Below are 19,558 nucleotides of genomic sequence, written 5' to 3' on the forward strand. Positions count from 1 at the left end.
TTTTGTGGTGAGTGTCTTAGGCAATTTTACGTAGATGTGTAGCAGCACTAGAATTTTTCAACGTTTGTTGTATTTTTGCAATTTAGTGTAGTCATTTTTTATGTGTTTAATTTTTGTTTGTTTTGTCTAAAATTATAAGTGTTATTTTTATTTATTTCTTCTATTTATTAATGTATTTCGTTCATCAAGCGATTGTTTGATGTGGTTTCTAGCAGTTCAAGAATTTTGTGTGTTTCCACTAGCGATCGTCTGGTCTTTAGCGATTATGAGTGTTTTGTATGTATTCGTCGAATGACTGTTTGTCCACACTTAGTTAATTTTTGTGTGTTTCGTTGAGCGATCGTTTCGTACTTTTGTGCAAGTCGTTTCTCCGCGCACACACACTTACACTATCTATTATGTACATGTATCAGTTCACGCGACTTATACAGGCTATATATATATATATATATATATATATATCTATTATGCATGTGACACTTTCATATATATTCTCATACGGAGAAAAATATATATTTCATTACATACATAGTCCGTTTAACTTCAATAGCTTGTCCAAGCATTATATGGGAAACTCTCGGACGAACACAGTCACTTGCACCCTCTGCATAACAAAATCAAAATCATTCTCTTCATTACATTGCAAAATTGAATAAAAGATCTCTAATTTTCTTACCTCCAAAACAAGAAACGGCATTGAGTTCGCGTTTCAGCCCCTCCTGCGATCCAAGAAGAAGAGCCACTAATTTTCTTACCTCCAAATCATTACTAATTAACGTGTTTGATAAAATTTTTGCCACCGTTTTAATCTTTAGTGATGTTCTGTAAATTTAGAAATTTTGCCATTGTTGTTGATTTGAACAAAACCTGTGGAGAGAGAGATTGTAGCACCCTTCTTTTTCTATTTTAAGCCATCGTCTGTTTACTTTACATTAAATAAAAATAAGATAGCCGTTACAAACATTTTTTTAAAAGCCTAAATATTAAATAATCAAGAACTATAAATGTTAAAATATTTGGTCGTAGTCTGTGGAAATCCCAGTAAGTAAAAGTTCGTGAATGTTATTTTTTTTTAAACCTGATTGGCATGTGGATATTATTTCTAATTGTGTAATTGGAAACTGAAATTTTATTAGAAAAATAAAATAAAATGGGAAACTATGGGAAGAAAATAATGATGAGTTTTTTTGTTGTTGTTGTCACCCTATCTATCTTGATAACTTAGATGGATTTAAGAGCTTGCTTATTGAGTTGCTTAAGCCTCAGTTCAATCTGTTTCTTTCGTTGACCTGAATGGTTGAGTTTCTGAGACATTGGTTCCGTTCCACTATATTCGGTGCCGTAACGATCACTATCAACACAACCAGACGAAATCTAACCATCACTATCAACACAGCCAGATGAAATCTAACCATCCATATATTGGCCAAATATTCATTCAAAAAATTTGGCCAAAGAACATATTACAATGACTAATGGCGACTTTTTGGCCGAATGGCGACTTTCTTGAAGATATTAGCTTATATTTGGTGCTTTTTGTTTTTGGTATTTTAGCTAATATTTAATTAAGATATGGAGTATGCTTTAGGGGGTGCATACTCAAAAAATGGAAGTATATTATTGATATTGGAAAGTTGATTAGCTCATTTACACTAATTTAGTTACTATGATGTATTGAAATATGCGTGCAATTATGACATTAGTATGCATATATATAATACAGTAAAGATTACATATTTTGGGGGATTTAGCTCGTCTTGATCGAGAGCAAAAGGTAAGACGAACAGTTTTGAGAATAAAGAAGAATACGAAGTAAATCGCAGTCTTGCGAGCAGAGCAAAGCCGGTTTACAAGAAAAGTACAACGCAATTGTCAAATGAATGACACAAACAATTGTATATATCTTAATTACCACACGAGATTGACCAGCTACAAACGGAAAAGAACAGGTTAGATGTATTGGTGTGGTCAAATTTATTTTCAAGTTTGTGTTTGATCAGTGAAGAATCGACTTTGTTTTAGGTGTAAACCGAGTTTAGAATCGTAACCTTAGCAATATGTGTATTGCTTGCACATCAAGATTGATCTCACATTGTGGGGTCTCTTTACGTTAAAAAAATAAAATAAAACTTCAAAAATGTGAGACCATATAATTTTCATTTATTATTACTTTGATTGGAAAGCTCGAAATTGTTTTGATTGAGAGTTTTCATAAACATTTATACGGTAAAACCTCTATAAATTAATAATGTTGAGACCGCAAGATTTTATTAATTTATGTCCCAACATTATTAATTTATAGTGATATTAATTTATCTTTTTTTTTTCTTCTGGGACTCGCGGTGAAGCGAGAACCCTCCAAAAATAGGCGTATGCCACCTAGCGTGGAGAGCACACGGTATTCTTTAGTAAAAGGCGAAAGAATAGTTCGCTTTGTGCTCACCACATGGCTGCGTATATTAATTTATTTATAAATTAATAAATTAATAAATAGTGTAAATTAATTTATAGTAGTATTTTTAACTCTTAAAGTTTTTTGAAAATATGAATTGGGACAATTTTACAAAACAAGAATAGTCTTTAAGATTATATAATTTTTCTAGTTTAGAATTGAATTCTATATTTATAAAAAAAATAACAATGAATTCTAAATATTATAAATAAATCCACATCTATACAAAGTAAATACATAAGTTCAAATTTATTATTAATACCTCAATTGTTATCTTTTACCATCCTATAAAACAAACAAAAAATTAATATGATGCATATTTATAATTAGAAAAAATTTAAAAAAAATGTTTATTTTATGATGTTAAGGAATATATTATAATATTATAGTTTAAAAATATAACATAATTTTTTATAGAGATGAGGTCTAGGAGAAATTCATTTTAGAAAAAAACTAAAAGCATATTTCAACATAACTACTTATATCACATATATATATATATGTATATACATAGTGATTATTAATTTATGATATTATTGAGACTATATTTACATAGGGATTTCAAAAAAAATTATTATCTTATTATCTTATCGAAAATTTATTATTGGCCCGACTTGGGACTAGAAAAATTTATTAATTTATGGGGGAATTTCAAAAATACCCCTTTTCTAATACCACTTTTTAAAAATACCACTCTTTCTAATTTTATCAAAAAGTCACAATAAAAATTGAAATTTATCAAAAAATATGTATAAACTTATATTTATAGACACAAATTATATTTACATGTGTGTAAATTTATATATATATTTCATAAGTACCGTACAAATACTTTTTAAAAATCATATAAAAAGCTTATAAAAACTGTGTAAACCTTTTAAAAACCTTATAAAAACCATATAAATGCCGTTTAGAACCTTTTAAAACCTTCTAAATATTTGGATTTAGTCTCCCTGTAGTAATGATGATCTTGATGTGCCTTATCAACCATATAAAAGTTTATAATTTTTCATATTTGAAAAATTAAAAATAAATAGAAAAGAGAGGTATTTTTAAAAAGGGGTATACCAAAAAAGTTATTTATCAAAAATTCTCTTTATTTATAGTGTTTATTCATTTATAGTGTATTAATTTATAGAGGTTTTACTGTATATATATTGTATGTTGTTGACATGCATATAGGCCGGCCTAACGATTCCTTTACCACCTGACCACCATACAGCTATTTTCATTGGGTCAACAATAACAATTCAGAGGTATATAATATATATCTTTGGTCTTAAATTAATTCAACAGTTATTAATGGGTTACTACCATATACAAAATTAATAACAAAAGGCCATAAATAATCAAATTTGTTTGACTTTTTAATAAAACTATTGGCAATTTTTTTTTTTAATTTAAATTACCGCCGTAATGAAGGTCTGATTCTGATAGCGACTGGGACACACGCGCTAGATCTTAATATTTTTGTGTTATAAAAAAAGGGACATAGATTGAAAAAGTATAATGTTATAAAAAAAGGGATCCCAATATTTTTACCCCCAAAATCAAGAAACCGTTACAAATTCCGCCTGATAAACTCAAATACTCCACTCAATCGCCGCTTACACTCCGGCGACGCTCGTTCGATCTCCGTCGTTCTCTGATCGGACAAGAGGAAGAAGCGGCCTACTCTTAACTCGTTCCGCATCCATCACCGCCTAAACTCCGGCGAATCTCGGTAGATCTCGAAACCCTACTCGCTCTGTCTCATGTTTTTCTCTCGGTGTTGGGTTTGTCTTTTTTTTTTTTGTGTTTACATTTGATCGCTCTTGTCAGTTTTCGAGAGATTCTCTTCGACAAGAAGCTTTATCACGTCTTAATCGGAAAATTTCAGGATTGTTGGTTGTTTTGTAAGAGGATTTAGGGTATTTTAGCAAAAAAGTAGAAGAAGAGGATTTAGGGTAGAATTGTGGAATCCTTGAATCTCGCGATCGTTGAGGATATATATATATAACAGATTGTTTTTCCTTGGTTCAGTTTTCAAGAATTTTCATCAAATCTTTCGTTTTTTGTTGTTGTTTCCCATAGGAAAACAATGGAACAAGAGACCGTTATAGTCGCCCCTACGCGATACCAATCACAATGTCATATGTGGGACTGCGGCCGAACCTCATCAGGCTTATATTGCAGTTTTGGACATGGATTCCGTTCCCACACTGAAGAAGCGAAACCCCGAGCAGCTGTCTATGTTGATTTTCTAAGCGTGGAAAAAGAAGCATCACTGAGCTTGAAGATTCTGAATACCAAGTCCCAGAGTCTAGGCTGCGGTGTCCCTAAGTTGGCTTCAGTGGTTTTACAAGGAAACCCGTCTGCATCTCCCCATATCTTTAATTTCCAACGCATGGGGGATGAGGCACTGCGAAACTGGGCCTTCATCTCAGATACAGTCCCCCCACCAGGCATTTGGGCAAGATACAACACTACGACTGTCTTGGGTATGGAAAGGGTTTCTTGGCAATTGAAGCCCCCACCAACAGTTGGTTGGTACAGGCTTCGCCGTTACACGCTTCCAAGTGATGCTTATTCATTGTATTGGCTGTACTATGAATGGACCAAAGGAAAAAAGACAACTGGAAACACTGCCTCTGTCTCTATACCACAGACTCAAAACAAAGGTCCCCCGAATCCTGGTGGTGGTGGTCCATTTGGCGCAAGTACATCTGCGTATATGAGTCTCAAAGCAAGTTACGGTGCAAGTACATCTGGCTCTTGTAACAAGACCGTCATGAGTGACAAAGGAACTGAGGCACAGGTAATTCCTTTGAACCAGTGCAGCCTCCTATGGTTCTGATTTCTTTGTCATTTACATTGGGGAAACTATAATGTTATTGCTGAGTTCTAATGATACTGTCAAAATTATCTTGCAGCTTCGTGGTTTTATGCCCTTGTCACTTAATCACTCTGTCCCCTCGTCCCTTTTAATCCTTTCTAGGTTGGCTCCAGACTACATCTTTTCTCTTTACCTCGTTCTTTTCTTCCTCGGTTTCATGCGAGTAAATTTCTGATAGCAGCTAATATACAGGGCACTAATAGCTTCTGGAAGAATCAACGCAGTGGATGCTGTCCGAGCTACTCTTTCTTCTATTGCTTGGGATACTGTTGGCATTACTTCTCTGCCATCTGAAGACTCTGTTTCTGAGCTTAGAAGGAAGTTATGGTACCTTGGGACACAAGACGAGTCGATAATGGTCTGTGCACAAGCCACTTGATTGTGTTGTACTATGCTTGTTTGACGAAGTTAGTGAGCTCAAATTTTCCATGTTTCATATTGATACATGTGTAGGGAGATGAAGAAGACCTGGCAAGGATTAATAAGAGCGTTATAAGTGGTGAAGAGGATAAGCTGCTGCAAGAGATGACCACATTAACGGCCAGCAAAGCACAAGAACATGCTAGAACTAGAATTCTTGACCAGCAAGATGATCTTTGCAAGCTTAGCTGTGCATTGGCCCTTTTAGCTTCCACTTCTGTAAGAAAAATGCGTCTTCTATTTTGCAACTATGAACATGCAGAGCTGTTTCATCCAGTACGTATTTGAGTGAGAGTCTGTTTCTATCTTTTTTTTATATACAGTCGGAGCGTAGAGAGCAAGGAGAACTATTGAGGCTGCTCAGGAAAGAGGTACAGGGTCCACAAAAGCATAATAAGCTCATGCCAAGAAGTAGTTTGCTTGATCAGCATTTTCTGTCTTAGATTTAAAAGACATTGTTTTTCTGTTGCTCCAGGTGGAGTTCTATTACACAATGGTCGAAAAAGCTGCGGAAGCAGACGAGGTTTCCTATGCGCTAATGGAGAAGGTAAAAAAGACTTTTTTTGTTTTTGTTTTTAAATGGTTCTTGAAGAATATCAAAGTCCCTTGATATTTATACCAGAGCTAACTTTACAAGCATACTTCTGTAAGGTTGATGGTTTGCTGCAAAACTTCGAGAAGGAATTATTTGGGGTGGATGTCAATATTGGCAAGGGCTGTCAGCATCTTGACAGGTATTTGTTCTCCAATATTCTTTTTGGTGGTCTGAAGCTTGAGTTTCTAAAATTGTGATGACGTTTGAGTGCACACAGGGATGGTTGCGACAATGCATTTGAAGGACACAGTCGCTCATGAAACAGACCAACAGCAAAACTAATGAAAAAGGACACACTCGCTAAAGAAAAAACTAATCAGTAGTCTCTTACCTTACTTTGAGTCGTACTATCGTTAGCTTAGCTTTTAAAGACATTTTTGAGATAAAACTAACATTACGCCAAGAAATATTTGGCTATATTGATTGTATTGTATCGTCTATATCGTCAATTTGTTAACAGTGTTGCCTTTTTTTTATCAAAAGGGCAATATGTTAATAGTGTTGCCTCTTTATCAAAAGAGTTTACCTAATCCACTGGCGTATATCGTATCAAAGATTTGGCTACATTTCCTTCTCCTCTCTCTCTCTCTCTCTCTTTTTATTTTTTTTCAATTCAACAACAACCTCTTCTCTTCCTATTTAATAACTTATACCTATTGCAAAGATGGACGGATTGGATAAACCTCACGTAAACTACGCTAGTTATGCAAGACGGTTCTTGAGTACTAAGCTCGAATTAAAGGGAGTTTCCGGATTGATTTGGAAAATCATGCATAGTGCTCATGACTTGCCAGAGCTGGACGAGTCTTGCTGATACAGTAACAATTATGACCCAAAGGTACATATGCAACTTTCGGATGCTTAGACAGATTGGGTGTTTACCTGCTTATTGTAGTGCTTATTGCAGTGGTTGCTTAAATCTACAATTACCCGTCTGTGCTAAATTATAGGTTCATCAAATGATACTGCGCATAATATTACTTTTTATCAGCTGTTCCACATTCAGAACAAGAGCTGAGAAAATGGAGAGATGGAGAGTGTCAGAGTGGTGATAATGGAGTGAACAGAAAAGAAAATTCATGTAAGAAACTAAATGGTCGAAGGAGAAAGAAGTCGAGTCTCATACAGAACATAAACAATCCCAACCAACAAGGTAATCCTGTAAATAAAAAGATAATTTTCACGCTCTTGACGAAGAAGTCACATAAGTGAGTTAGCCACTCTGAAATCGCATTTTCCTAGAAGTGAAATTCCATGAAGCATCGCTATAAACCCTTTTGGTATGCAAACTTATGCCATCATCTACCACAGCTTCTGCATTACATTTCTTCCCTAGAAAACTCTTCTCCAACTGTTCAAACTCTTCATTAGTTCCTCCATAATTCAGAACATGCAATGCCTTCACTTGGTTCGAAGGCATGGAGACATCCCATGTGTAGCCTTTCAGATCCTAAAGAAGCATCAATCAAAAAGATGTATGTAAATGATCAACCCACTAAGTTCGTGTATATGTATTTCTTCATAGGTTTCGCTTGTTAAAGTATACCTGGATGATTAAAGTTTCAAGCTTTGGAGACTGCTTAAGCATATTTGCCAGCAATTTCCAACCTCGTTTATTCTTACTCCCAAAAGATAAATTAATCAGATTGCTGAATACCGGTAAAATTAGCCCACGTTTACAGCATGAACAGATCACCTGAAATACACAATCACAGTGTTATAATGTCCAAGAGTTTTTAAACGATAGAAAGAAATTGGCTAACTTACATCAACCGAAGAGGGAGATAGATGAAGGATCTCAACATTTCTTATCCCCATAATGAGATTAGTTACATCCGGCCTCTCCAAATTTCCAGCCCGAAAAAGATCCAGCTTAGCTTCAACAAGGGATTCCAAGTTAACTTGTGGATACTCATACAAGGAGAAATCAGAGTAGTCGAGGTACTCTAGGTTTGGCAGGTCAAATGACAGTTCGCTCTCGCTATGAAGGTTGTAGTCAACTGATAGTCTTTTGACCGTTGGACTCGATATTGTGTGAGGGATAGCTTGGTCATGGTGATGGACTGATAATTCCTCGAGCACCGGGCAACCAGCAAGAAGCACAAAACACAAATCTTCATATTCGAAGAAAACTGTATCGATGAAGAGAATCTTAAGAGATGGAAGTGACACATATGAAGGAAGCTTTCCAAGGTAGAGCTCTGTTCCTAGTGTCAACTTAACCAGTGTCTTGGTTGCGAAGAGCTGAGGAGGTAGAAAATGTATACCCCGATCTTTTATCCCTAGGTCCAATTCAAAAATACCGCGTCCTACAACATTGGATATCCATCGTCCCACACAAGCCTTTTGGCCTTCATTTTCCGCGCCAACGTGGCATTTTAGTGAGAATTTCTTGATCGAATAATCACACTGCAAAGCCAATGTTCGATCCACAATATATTTGAAGCTATCTGGAAACACATAACTTGTTTGTTCACCATCTTCCGCAAGCAGCGAGACGGAATCATCAAAATCAAGACTATCCACCAATCTATACATATAACTCCACTTTTTGGAGAGAACAGATGTTGATACAGCCTGTTTTGTCGGCAGCAAGGACAAAATTTTGCCCAAAACTTCGTGTGGGAGCCCGCTGATTGTATCTCCCGAGCAGGTTTTGGTATCCATAGAGATTAACAGTGCCTGAAACATAGAGTGATTCAACAATGCACCAACCAAAAAGATCAGATATTTCTATAAGTTAGAAGAATCTCAAATTTGCGCCAATGGAGATCACAAGTAGATAAATTTCAGCAACCAACTAAAAAAATGTCAGAGAGGGCCAAGAAACTAAAGGGTCAAGCTTTTTCGTTTTTTTTGAATTGAAAAACATAAAAAAATTCGAGCTAGAGTGACCAAAGGGAACAATATGCCACCACAAAGCAATAAGTGCTCAGTATATTATATCCATACCCGTACGGAAGCTCAAAAGAACACACACTTGCTGTTTGAGAAGAACCAGAGGGACCTTAATCACAAAAAGAACCACGGAGAACAAACGTCACTTTCCACAGTTACAGTGTATTACGAACTACGAAGGTCGACATAGAAAGAAAAAACCAAAAAAAAAGACCGCTTTTTTTTTTTTTTTAATGAATTTGTTGTGCTTTCACGCTCGAATAATTTAACTGATGGATCACCCAGAATGCACCAACCACAAAAATTGAATAGATTCAAGAGAAGCGGAGAGAGAACAAATATATATATATATATATATATATATATATATATATATTGGAGCAAGCATACCACATTAACATGATAAGCGGAATCAAGCGATAATTGAGAGAGAGAGAGAGAGAGAGAAAGGACAGAACATTCAAAGAGAAATACGAACCCGTGACAGAGGCGAAGGGCAATAACAGATACAGAGACTGATGGCGTTCGTCTCGATCGCAGTCTCCGATTTAGATCTTATGGATTTTTGGGTCTAGCTATCTCTAATCTCGGTCAGTTAGATAATAGTTTTTAACCATACAAGAAAAACAAAACCTAAAAACAAAAAGGACAACTGGTAATTCTTACAAAATAAAAAGTTCTCTATTATATAGTTTAGGCAAACAAAAAAATTAATTTTACATATTTTGTTTTTTCTTCTTGGTAATTCTCATAAATACCAATATTATTTTATTTTTCAACAATATCATTATTAATTTTATTTCTAAAAAATACTAATAAATTTTTTTTTTTCGAAAGTACCACAAATCTAAAGTTAATCTTTAAACCTTCAAAACTAATTATAAATCCTAAACTCTAAATTCTCATTGTAACTCTAGTCCAAGAATTTGGAGAAGGCTTTTTTAGGATAAACTAGATTGTGTGTTGTTTGTAAACCTAGTTGCCATTTTTAAAAGAGTAAAATGACAGAACGTTAACTTTTATTGTGTTATTCTCTTCTTCCTTTTTAGCCTTGTTTTGTTAAATCCCTTCAAGAATATACTATTCATGATTATACAAAGAATATACTATTCATTCGCACAACTCTGATTTTCAATTTGGACGACGACATTCTTTGCATTCGTTAAAATATGCAGTTATTAGTGAATAATGACCTTCATACTTAATACTTAGAATTGTACACATTAAACATAAATTCATACATATACAGATTATTATATTTGAATTTTTAAAGACATTCAGAGTTACGACCAGGACCTCCATAGTAAAAGAAAACTCCCCATGACCTATAACCAGTTCACCACTTCACCTCCCCACTCGATCAAGTTGGTCGAGTCTGCTAGGCTTGGGAATAGTTCGTTTGGCCAATATCCTATCAAGTCTTTCTCGTTCAATTGCAACCACCAATTTCCGGTTTGTAAATCCTATGAACGATATAACAAAATCTTATATATTTAGGAAAATTTTGCTACATGATTTATTTTGCTTTTGCCAGAATGAAAATTTAAATAAATGTGTATGTGTAAGAATTCAGTTTTGCTAATGAAGTAAAAAACCAACCTTCCACATATGTACGGCTATTAGAAATTGAGAGCCATTATAGGTGGAGATGGGTGTTATCAGAGCACCAAGAGAGACTCTTTTGCTGATTTGAACAAAGCATGAGCTTTGAGGAGATTGAAGCACCCTTTTTTTTTGGTACATCCATCTGTTTAATTTTTATTTTTAAAATTGTAATCTTATTATATAAATGAGTAATTCGTAAGTTTGAGACACGTGTCAAATTTATCGATAAAATTTTAACACATAAAAAAGTTATATAAAAAATAATTATACAATATATTAAAACTCCGATAAATAAAATGTTTACAATTATAAAAAGTATTTAAAACAGTAAATTACTAATCCTAAGAAGAAAATAACTGCAGTTTACTATTTTTTTTGTAAGCATATATTAAGAAGGAAATTATATGTTTAAGAAAATATTCAACTCATCTAAGCTGACTTTTGTATTGAATCCAGAATTACATGAGTTTAAAGTTACATAGCATATATTGTGCATAAAGTAGATAACTTATGTGACTTTGAAGTGGCACTTGGATGGAAGTGAAACTCCAAGAAGCATCATTAGATCCCTTTTGGTTTGCAACATTATGCCATCATCCTCTGCAGCTATTGCAACATCCACTTGAACCAGTTCAAGACACTTGAACTCCCCCAGAAAACTCTTCAATTGTTTCAACTCATCTGAAGTTCCTCGGTAACCAAGAATGTGCAACACCTTCACTTTGTTCGGAGGCATGGAGACATCGCCAGTGTATCTATTCAGATCCTGAAGAAGATGCAAATGATCAACCACTAAGTCCTTGTAACATATATGTTCATCGGTTTTGCTTACTGAATATACCTTGACGATTAGAGTTTCAAGCTTTGTAGACTGCTTAAGCAGATCTGCTAGCAGTTTCCAACCTCGGTTATTCTTACTCCCCAAAGATAAATTAACAAGATTGTCAAACACTGGTAGCCCATATTTACAGTGTAAATAAATGACCTGAAACATACAAACACAGTTCAAGAATGTCCAAGCTTTTCAATACGAAAGAAAGAAAGAAAATGGGGAAACTTACATCAGCAGAACCAGGAGAAAGATGCAGGGTCTGGACGTTTCTTATCCCTATAATGAGATCAGTTACATCCAGCCTATTGACCCTTCTTTCCAGCCAAAGGTCCAGCTTAGCTTCGACAAGGGAAGGCAGGTTAACTTGAGGATACTCACCCAATGCACAGTGAGAATACTCAAGGTAGACAAGTTTTGGCAGGTCAAATGACATGTGACACAAACTATCAACATCATCAGGAGAATCGTAGTGAACTGATAGTTTCTTGACGGTTGTACTCGATATGGTGTGAGGCGTTGCAAAGAAGTTAATGTGATGGACTGATAACTCCTCGAGCAGGGGGCAACCAGCGAGAAGCACACAACACAAATCTCCATATTCAAAGAAAACCGAATCGATAAAGAGAAACTTACGAGATGGAAGTGAGACATATGAAGGAAGCTTTCCAAGATAGAGCTGTGTCCCTATTGTCAGCTTAACCAGTGTTTTGCTTGCGAAGAGCAGAGGAGGCAGAAAGTGTACACCCTGATCTTTAATGCTTAGGTACAGTTCGAAAACACCGCGCCACACGACATTAGATATCCAGCGGGCCACACAAGCTTTCTGGCGCTCATCGTCCGCGCCAACGTGACATTTTAGGGATAATATCTTGATTGGGTAATCATATTGCAAAGCCAGAGTTCGATCCACAAAACCCTCGAAGCTCTCTGAAAACACATACCTGACCTGTTTATCCTCTCTTGCTGCATGCGAGAGAGAATCGTCAAAGTCGAGACAATCCACCAATCTAAACACATCCCTCCAGTTTCTCGAGAGAAGGGATGTTGAAGCAGCTTGTTTTGTTGGAAGTAAGGACAAGATTTTGCCCAGAACCTCGTCAGGGAGCCAGCTGATTGCATCTCTCGAGCAGCTTGTTTTAAACCTTTTGGCATCCATAGAGATTAAAAGTGCCTGTAACATTAAGTGATTCAACAACTGGATTAACCACAAAGATTTGAGCAATCAACTACATGATGTAGCGGAATTGACAATGTAGTAGGAAACAATAATTGAATAAATGGCCAACGACGGCAAAGAAACTTTAAGGTTCGAGCTGGAGTTGAAGAAAACGAACGTTACCTCACTTGCCGTCGTTTGAGCGCTTTCAACTCTTACGAACCAGTTCCAGAAATTGATGGCGTTGGTCGTCTCGATTCGAAATTAGATTTTTGGGTTATACACTGAAAGAAAGAAAAACATAACAGGACGAAGATACTTAAATCAAAAAAGTCAAACAACAATTGAATTTATCGTTTATGTTAAAGTAATTTCTCAGTTCGATAGATTAAATCAAAGTATATTCTGTTTCCTTTTTTTTTTTGTTTGGATATATTCAACCTTTGCTTTCGATAAATGAGTAACTGCACAAGCTACCAAAACTTTTGATGGCGGTCTATGTTCTTTTAGAATCACTTTTATTTTTCTTTTCTTGGAAAACAACAAGAATTTAGGCTACAAGAATTGGTAAATAAGAGAACAAACAAAACCTAAATTAACAACAACAAATAGGAAGAAAAAAAACCCTATCATCTCCTATATTTCATCATCTTGGGAACTAAATGAACATAATGTCCTTTCTTCACCATCTCTCTTATTACCTTCCGAGCCTCTGTAAGCTTCCCTGCCTTTCTTAAATAGCTCACCAATGTACTATACACTACGAAATTCGGGTTACACCCTCTAGCTTCCATTTCCTTTAGCAACCAACACGCCTCTCTGAACTCTCCCGCCATGCACAACCCACGAATCATCGAGTTGTATGTGAACACATTTGGTAATTGCCCTTTCACCGTCATCTTTCTAAACATCTCCTTTGCCTTCTCCAGCTCCCCGGATACCACATACCCTGTTATCATCACAGTGTAACAAATAACATCCGGTGCACACCCAGCTTTCACCATTTCATCTAGAAAGTACTCGCACGCTTCCAGATTCCCTGCACGGCTCAGACCGTCTATCAAAGTGGTGAAATGGAGTACGCTCGGGTCTATTCCTACTTCCTTCATATGGTTCAATGTAGTCAGAGCAGCGAGAGGTTTATTTCCTTTCCCCAAAATGTGCAGCAAAATGTTGTATGTGTAGCAATCCAGAGACAACCCATCTCGAGCCATCTCATCAAACAGCCTGTCGAATCGTTCCATTTTCCCTAACCTATAGTTGGTCCACAAGAGAATGTTATAAGTTAGAACATCTGGCGCAAACCCGTCTTCTAACATCTGCTCGTAAACCCACTCAATCAATTTGTACTGTTTTACACCTAACAAAGAATTCAAAATCGCATTATAGGAGTGTTTGAAAGGTCGGTAATTGAAAGTCTTGGACTTTATGAACTGCACAACAGCTTGTTTTGCCAAACCTGCTTCACCGCAACTACAAATCAACAGATTAAACGTCCTCGCTGTTGTCGGGAGACCGTCTTGAACCATTTCATCAACTAATCTCCACATTGCCTTATACTCTCCACACTCTGCAAATATCTTCATAAGCAAATGATAAGAATTCACTGTGTGCCTGAAACACTCTTGTTCTCCAGACCACACGAAAAATCTATAAGCTAGTTTCGCACGTCTGGTCTTATTATCATAACTCAAGTTCCTTAAGATCCCTACAAGAACCTCCCTCACTAGAAGACCTGAGACTCTAACATTCAGCTCATCTAAAGCTGATTTGGTGCCGAATCCAGAGTCATCTTGCTTTAATTTCTCGAGAACCCGAGACGCACCAATCTTGGCACTCTCCAAAAAGCTACTCTGAACAGAGATCTCTTCTCGATCGATGCTTCGGAGCTTACTGATACAGGCTTCCTTGTCAAATTCACAATCCAAATCTAAACAATTGATACCAATATGTGCTTCATCACTACCGAAGTTACCATTGCAGAATTTTCTGGAGCTTAAGAGAAAGCGATAAGCTTTACGAACTACATTTGTGCCAAAAACAAGTGCCAAGTTCATATCTGATCTCAATCTCCATTATTTTCTGCGATCTTTCCTGCAAACAAAACAAAATACATATTCAAAAATTTAGTTTCCAATTTCGACGTAATCCACATTAAAGACATAGATGTTTATATTGTGTTTCTGATTACCTAGATAGTCAAAATAGCAGACGATAAATGCTTATCTTGCTCGTCGAGAAGACGACCTTATCGGATTCATCAGATGACGATGGCTCCAGGACCGAATCTGAGAGTGTGACTAATTGTACAGTCCCCAGAAATTAGGGTTTCTAGCCGAAGAAGAGGAAGAAGACTAACACTACTGAGTACTGACGGAAAAAAAAAAAAAGTAAAAAGAAAAAACAAAAAGGAATTCATATGAAAAGTTTTAAATTATAGTATTACTGTATATCCGACCCGACTCGACCCGGTTATGGCATACATTATAAAAGCCCACTAAGAAATAAAACAACGGAATTGATGGGCCTAATTTAAAACCTTCTCTAGCTTTACATTTTGAAAAACAAGCCAACTTACTGAGCCTGGTCCAGCAACTGAGAGTAACCAAGGCAACGTTCAACATCCCGGGTCTGAAGAGACATCTCATCTCATCAATGGAAGATCTGGGGTTAATGATCGACAGTAACTCTGGTACATGTGATTGTGTTTAGTAATGTGATCTGTGTCCTTACGGTTTACCCAGCTTTTACCAATCAAAGATTCTTCAGTACGTATTACATTGTCTAATCAAATATAAAACATCTTTGTGAATATTACAAAGGGTCAAAATCCCCGAACAATCAAACACGAGATCCCACATGATTTTTTTCTTCTGATACAAGTAACTGATGTCACACTGTGATATATCCTTATGTACAAAACCGTCGAATGAAGAATCTAGAAAATTCTGTATAAGTAAGAGATTAGTGGACCTGAAATCAAGCATGTCGAACAAAGTAAACCTCAGAAGACCATTTTTTTCATTCTAGTAACGGCTCACGTAGGGGCTTCGATAGTGATCCACCAGCTTCAAGCTCCATAAAGAATGTTACAGCGACACCAACAAACGAGCACAATGCTGGAACAAGACCCAAACCGTATCTTGTAACTGAAAGGTAAGCACTTGGTTGGTTATTGTTTAGTTGGGTTCTTGGTGAAGTACCTGTAAACCAAAAACAGTTTTAGCAAAACCAGTGTGAAATGATTGGTTCGGCTGCTACAACCAAAACTCTAAACTTTATAGGGCCGTGTCTCAGTCATCATATTAAGTGGTTATCTGACTTTGATTAAGTGAAACTTACTTTGGTGTGACTGAAGAACATAGAGAGCAAGCCCACAAGACATCTTGTCTAAGAAGCTTAACGAACCACAGACAAATGCACATCCACCGACTTCCGCACCAACCAACACACTCTGCATACTGATTGCTGTAACCTGTGGAGTTGTATAACCGATGAATTTAAATTAGACATACACTAACATGGTTTATAATCAACAGTGATATCCAAGTGAGCGGTAGAGAACGTAATACCATCATTAATGCATTCGCGATGCCAATAAAGACGGATATGGCATACATGAAAGAACTTATGTTTCTAGGCAATAGAAGAATTGCTGCACCGCAGAATATCCAAATAATACCACCAGCTGTATAATACGCCTTTAAGCGTCTCCCATTCCATGGAATCTCCTAACATAATTATACGTACAGAGAATAGTTGTAATTCCGTAACCGAAACAATGGAAAGAAGCTTTCTACATATGTATGAGAAGTTTGAAACCTGAAGCAGAACCGATACAACAAAACTGCAGATATAGATAATTGCAGGAACCTGAATAATATAACATTGGATCAGAATACCTACATAAAATCATAATGTAAAATGAAAATATAAATCTTATTAGATATATTACCAATGCTTTAGCGGATTGATCCATTTGCAAATCATCGATAACAAAAAATGCAAGATAAGCCTGAAAAGTGAGAAGAATGGAATATAACACCTGGTGTGAGAATTTACCGCAGTATGAACATAAACAGAAGCAAGAAAGAAAGGAGAAACAGACCTGAGAAACATTCAATACTAATCGAGTGAGGAGGTAAACCATAGCGACTTGATAGTATAGAAGTTTCCGGAACCAATAGACCCATGGTATTCTCGCTCGGCTAGTTTCTCTCAGATCTAGCCTAAGCCTTTAATCATCACAATGCATATAATATTCATATAACTACACAAATTTCTTGTTAAATGAAAAAAAAATGGGAGAATTGAGCATATGCAGACCTTGGCTCCTTGGTCCCCATAAGAAATATGATCACAAAGCAGCATCCAATTGTGATAGATGAATATGCAATCCAGCGATACTGCAGAGTTAAAGAGAAAGCATGCACTCAATACTGAAACACACTTACTCCAATATAAACATAATGTAGAAGTCAACACAAAGTAGGAAACCTGTGTTTCCGTATCTTCTTTCGACCCAGCCTTAATAACACCGAATACGACTAAAGCAATCGCATATAAGCCAAGATTAGCAACCTGAAAAGCAAATCACTGTTAAATCATATAAGAAGCATATTTGGTACCAAACCAAGATCAGTAAAAGAGCTTAACCATTGTAAACGCGTTACGGCAGCTTGTTAAAGCTACTCTGCTTGTTGAGTTTAATGAAATGCAATTAACCATAGCCCTGTAGAGTAATAAAGCAGCCACACAGTCACACAGATATACACGAGTAGAATAAAGAGGATATGGCTAAAGGTGACCAAAAAGAGATGAGAAAGATGAGATTACATGTGGGAAACTTGAGTAGCTGCCCATCCTATGTTAAATATAGCTGCAAACATGCTGTAGGAGAAGGTTTCGAGCGTCAAAGAGTCGTTATGAAGGATTGAACAAGGCAGACAACCTCCGAAAACCGAGGAAAAAGATATTGCAACCAGTAATGATCCTGCAGCATGCCAAACTTTGAAATGCCCAAATCTATCTATCTGCCATAACAAAAGACCAAATTGTTCCAACTCTAGATAGTTTACCAACAAATTAGAAACATTAAGCTTATGGCTGAATCGGAGACTGAGAAGTATAGTACCAATTCACCAGTGAAGATAGTAGCAAACCCATCAGCAACTTGGCCAGAGAGCATAACAATAGCTGCATCTCTACAGAGGGGGAAAAATAAAAGTCGATGATGATTGGATTACTACAAAATGCAGGGTCAGAATTACACAAAACATAGATGAAAATTTCACCTTGGGGAGAGACCAATTTGTGTCAAGAATAGGAGGAGGTAAGTGAACCAACAAGAAGCAGTGATGTCGTTAAGCATATGTCCGACTCCATAGAAGAAGACAGACCATCTTCCGATGGGTTTTGTGAAGGGATCCTCCTCACTCCCTCCGGTCATTTCCTCAACCGCTTCGAAATTTCCCAGAAATTATAAAGTGAGAAATTTTGAATCAATCTTGCCCAGGAAAGCCTTACCAGTAAGGCTATTAAACTCCTCGATGATATCGAATTCACATCAGAAACAAAAAGAGATGGGAATTGAGCTATTAAACCCCAAATAGGAACTTTGTTTTGAACTTTCAGACCTCGAAAACAGAGGAATGAAAAAAATTCAAACCCATGAGCAAAAACAATTAAAGGAAGGAGCTTTATCGAACCCAGAATCAAACTTTCAAATCAAAACCCTTGTGATGAGAAATCGATTGTTAAGAATCCTTGAAAGCAACAAACTTTCCCCAAAAGGAGGGAAAAAAATGGCGTAAAGAAGACAAGTAGAAGAAACTGGTTTCATTTGAACACTCTCTCCACTAACCCCAATACCTGTCTCCCAACGTCATTATGTGCTCACGAGACGTTTTCTTTTGGTTTGAAATCTAGAAAAACAAACAAATATTATAAAGTCTTTGGATATTGCAAGTATTTTTAATAGAGATTGAAGTGATCGTTCACAAAAGAAAAAAAGAAAAAAAGAGAGATTGAAGTGATCCGACAGAGAAGGAGAAAAGATAGAAGAGATAGAGTGGGGAAAATCATGCGGTCATGTCTGGTTTTATTTCCAGATTTAGTTATGGCTGAATTTTGGAATTTTGCTTGTATCATCAGTTTAATGCCTTAAATGGGATAGAATCTCGAGAGCAATTGGTCAGAGAGATTCTTTTTAAAAGTTGAGATATTTTTGCTGGCATATGTGAATTTAATTGAAAGTCTCAAAAATAAAAATAATAAAGAGTTGAAGTGTTAAAAAAATAAAAAATAAAAAATAAAAAGATAGCGTCGCCTGAGAGATTCGAACTCTCGCGGGAAAATCCCATGTACTTAGCAGGCACACGCCTTAACCACTCGGCCAAAGCGACTTTTTGTTTAAAATGTGCCTTTCTATTTATTAGATTTAATGTCTTTATTTTATAATCATGAAATATCATCATATTCATACATATGTGCCCCCCAAAAAACACTATCATATATCACAAAATAGTATATTTCATCATACGAGATTACAACATATATTAATTTACAGCCAAAACGTTGTTCGTTTGGATGTTACAATGACCAACACTCCAAAAAAACGAACAATATAATATCTCTTGACAACAGTGATTATTCGTCGCAAATGTCAACGATTGTCAAAAAGAACAAATCGGTCATTCCCTTGATCTAATGAAAAATGTAACATT

General features: G+C 36.1%; 5 protein-coding genes and 2 non-coding genes across 11 annotated transcripts; 1 reads left to right on the top strand and 6 right to left on the bottom strand.

Annotated features, from left to right (window-relative positions):
• Nucleotides 1-2,335: 2,335 nt before the first annotated feature.
• Nucleotides 2,336-2,452, bottom strand: LOC111830812. The gene has a single exon (XR_002834141.1). It is a non-coding gene; the product is annotated as a U5 spliceosomal RNA (small nuclear RNA).
• Nucleotides 2,453-4,017: 1,565 nt separating this feature from the next.
• LOC17886511 lies at nucleotides 4,018-6,860 on the top strand. The gene is made up of 9 exons (XM_006291418.2): nucleotides 4,018-4,175; nucleotides 4,526-5,249; nucleotides 5,365-5,429; nucleotides 5,520-5,685; nucleotides 5,781-5,966; nucleotides 6,071-6,118; nucleotides 6,223-6,294; nucleotides 6,399-6,481; nucleotides 6,560-6,860. The coding sequence occupies exons 2-9, from the start codon at nucleotides 4,533-4,535 to the stop codon at nucleotides 6,600-6,602; spliced, it is 1,380 nt and encodes a 459-aa protein (XP_006291480.2). The 5' UTR covers nucleotides 4,018-4,175; nucleotides 4,526-4,532; the 3' UTR covers nucleotides 6,603-6,860.
• A 542-nt stretch (nucleotides 6,861-7,402) lies between these two features.
• LOC17886877 (F-box/LRR-repeat protein At1g06630) lies at nucleotides 7,403-9,881 on the bottom strand. The gene is given in 6 exon segments (XM_006291122.2): nucleotides 7,403-7,614; nucleotides 7,616-7,792; nucleotides 7,889-8,038; nucleotides 8,110-9,024; nucleotides 9,295-9,349; nucleotides 9,719-9,881. Coding segments are annotated over 4 exon segments (1,299 nt in total). The 5' UTR covers nucleotides 9,010-9,024; nucleotides 9,295-9,349; nucleotides 9,719-9,881; the 3' UTR covers nucleotides 7,403-7,542.
• Nucleotides 9,882-11,301: 1,420 nt separating this feature from the next.
• On the bottom strand, nucleotides 11,302-13,073 carry LOC17884924 (F-box/LRR-repeat protein At3g60040). Of its 2 annotated transcripts, XM_006290998.2 has the most exons (4): nucleotides 13,017-13,073; nucleotides 11,907-12,848; nucleotides 11,687-11,830; nucleotides 11,302-11,611 (listed from the first exon to the last, which is right to left on the bottom strand). In XM_006290998.2, exons 2-4 carry the CDS (start codon nucleotides 12,831-12,833, stop codon nucleotides 11,354-11,356), a joined length of 1,329 nt encoding a protein of 442 aa, XP_006291060.2. In that variant the 5' UTR covers nucleotides 12,834-12,848; nucleotides 13,017-13,073; the 3' UTR covers nucleotides 11,302-11,353. The 2 variants fall into 2 exon arrangements, with proteins under 2 accessions (XP_006291060.2, XP_023638843.1); XM_023783075.1 differs by lacking the exon at nucleotides 13,017-13,073 and having other exon boundaries at nucleotides 11,907-12,857.
• Nucleotides 13,074-13,334: 261 nt separating this feature from the next.
• LOC17887303 (pentatricopeptide repeat-containing protein At3g60050) lies at nucleotides 13,335-15,228 on the bottom strand. Of its 2 annotated transcripts, XM_006290965.2 has the most exons (3): nucleotides 15,025-15,228; nucleotides 14,293-14,927; nucleotides 13,335-14,193 (listed from the first exon to the last, which is right to left on the bottom strand). In XM_006290965.2, the coding sequence occupies exons 2-3, from the start codon at nucleotides 14,888-14,890 to the stop codon at nucleotides 13,463-13,465; spliced, it is 1,329 nt and encodes a 442-aa protein (XP_006291027.1). In that variant the 5' UTR covers nucleotides 14,891-14,927; nucleotides 15,025-15,228; the 3' UTR covers nucleotides 13,335-13,462. The 2 variants fall into 2 exon arrangements, with proteins under 2 accessions (XP_006291027.1, XP_006291028.1); XM_006290966.2 differs by having other exon boundaries at nucleotides 13,335-14,927.
• A 334-nt stretch (nucleotides 15,229-15,562) lies between these two features.
• Nucleotides 15,563-18,915, bottom strand: LOC17886374 (major facilitator superfamily domain-containing protein 12). 3 transcript variants are annotated; one of them, XM_023782383.1, is made up of 12 exons: nucleotides 18,128-18,915; nucleotides 17,968-18,037; nucleotides 17,670-17,866; nucleotides 17,490-17,565; nucleotides 17,331-17,414; nucleotides 17,160-17,239; nucleotides 16,942-17,068; nucleotides 16,789-16,848; nucleotides 16,656-16,706; nucleotides 16,406-16,564; nucleotides 16,176-16,308; nucleotides 15,563-16,036 (listed from the first exon to the last, which is right to left on the bottom strand). In XM_023782383.1, the coding sequence occupies exons 1-12, from the start codon at nucleotides 18,280-18,282 to the stop codon at nucleotides 15,855-15,857; spliced, it is 1,374 nt and encodes a 457-aa protein (XP_023638151.1). In that variant the 5' UTR covers nucleotides 18,283-18,915; the 3' UTR covers nucleotides 15,563-15,854. The 3 variants fall into 3 exon arrangements, with proteins under 3 accessions (XP_023638151.1, XP_023638153.1, XP_023638152.1); XM_023782385.1 differs by lacking the exon at nucleotides 18,128-18,915 and having other exon boundaries at nucleotides 17,670-17,826; nucleotides 17,968-18,029; XM_023782384.1 differs by lacking the exon at nucleotides 18,128-18,915 and having other exon boundaries at nucleotides 17,670-17,826; nucleotides 17,912-18,003.
• A 240-nt stretch (nucleotides 18,916-19,155) lies between these two features.
• TRNAS-GCU lies at nucleotides 19,156-19,237 on the bottom strand. The gene has a single exon. It is a non-coding gene; the product is annotated as a tRNA-Ser (tRNA).
• Between the last annotated feature and the right edge of the window lie 321 nt (nucleotides 19,238-19,558).

The sequence above is a fragment of the Capsella rubella genome, unplaced genomic scaffold, assembly GCF_000375325.1.
Source record: "Capsella rubella cultivar Monte Gargano unplaced genomic scaffold, Caprub1_0 scaffold_5, whole genome shotgun sequence".
Classification (NCBI taxonomy): domain Eukaryota; kingdom Viridiplantae; phylum Streptophyta; class Magnoliopsida; order Brassicales; family Brassicaceae; genus Capsella; species Capsella rubella.

Excerpts from the sequence above, each read along its gene's own strand:
- LOC17886511 (XM_006291418.2), top strand. The coding sequence starts at position 4,533 with ATGGAACAAGAGACCGTTATAGTCGCCCCTACGCGATACCAATCACAA. Across the intron at positions 5,250-5,364 it reads ACAAAGGAACTGAGGCACAG|CTTCGTGGTTTTATGCCCTT; the intron begins GTAATTCCTTTG and ends ATTATCTTGCAG. Across the intron at positions 6,482-6,559 it reads GGCTGTCAGCATCTTGACAG|GGATGGTTGCGACAATGCAT; the intron begins GTATTTGTTCTC and ends GAGTGCACACAG.
- LOC17884924 (XM_023783075.1), bottom strand. The coding sequence starts at position 12,857 with ATGTTACAGGCACTTTTAATCTCTATGGATGCCAAAAGGTTTAAAACA. Across the intron at positions 11,831-11,906 it reads TTTCTCCTGGTTCTGCTGAT|GTCATTTATTTACACTGTAA; the intron begins GTAAGTTTCCCC and ends TGTATGTTTCAG. Across the intron at positions 11,612-11,686 it reads TTGAAACTCTAATCGTCAAG|GATCTGAATAGATACACTGG; the intron begins GTATATTCAGTA and ends CATCTTCTTCAG.
- LOC17887303 (XM_006290966.2), bottom strand. The coding sequence starts at position 14,890 with ATGAACTTGGCACTTGTTTTTGGCACAAATGTAGTTCGTAAAGCTTAT.
- LOC17886374 (XM_023782383.1), bottom strand. The coding sequence starts at position 18,282 with ATGACCGGAGGGAGTGAGGAGGATCCCTTCACAAAACCCATCGGAAGA. Across the intron at positions 17,415-17,489 it reads GCCGTAACGCGTTTACAATG|GTTGCTAATCTTGGCTTATA; the intron begins GTTAAGCTCTTT and ends TTTGCTTTTCAG. Across the intron at positions 16,565-16,655 it reads TTGTATCGGTTCTGCTTCAG|GAGATTCCATGGAATGGGAG; the intron begins GTTTCAAACTTC and ends TAATTATGTTAG.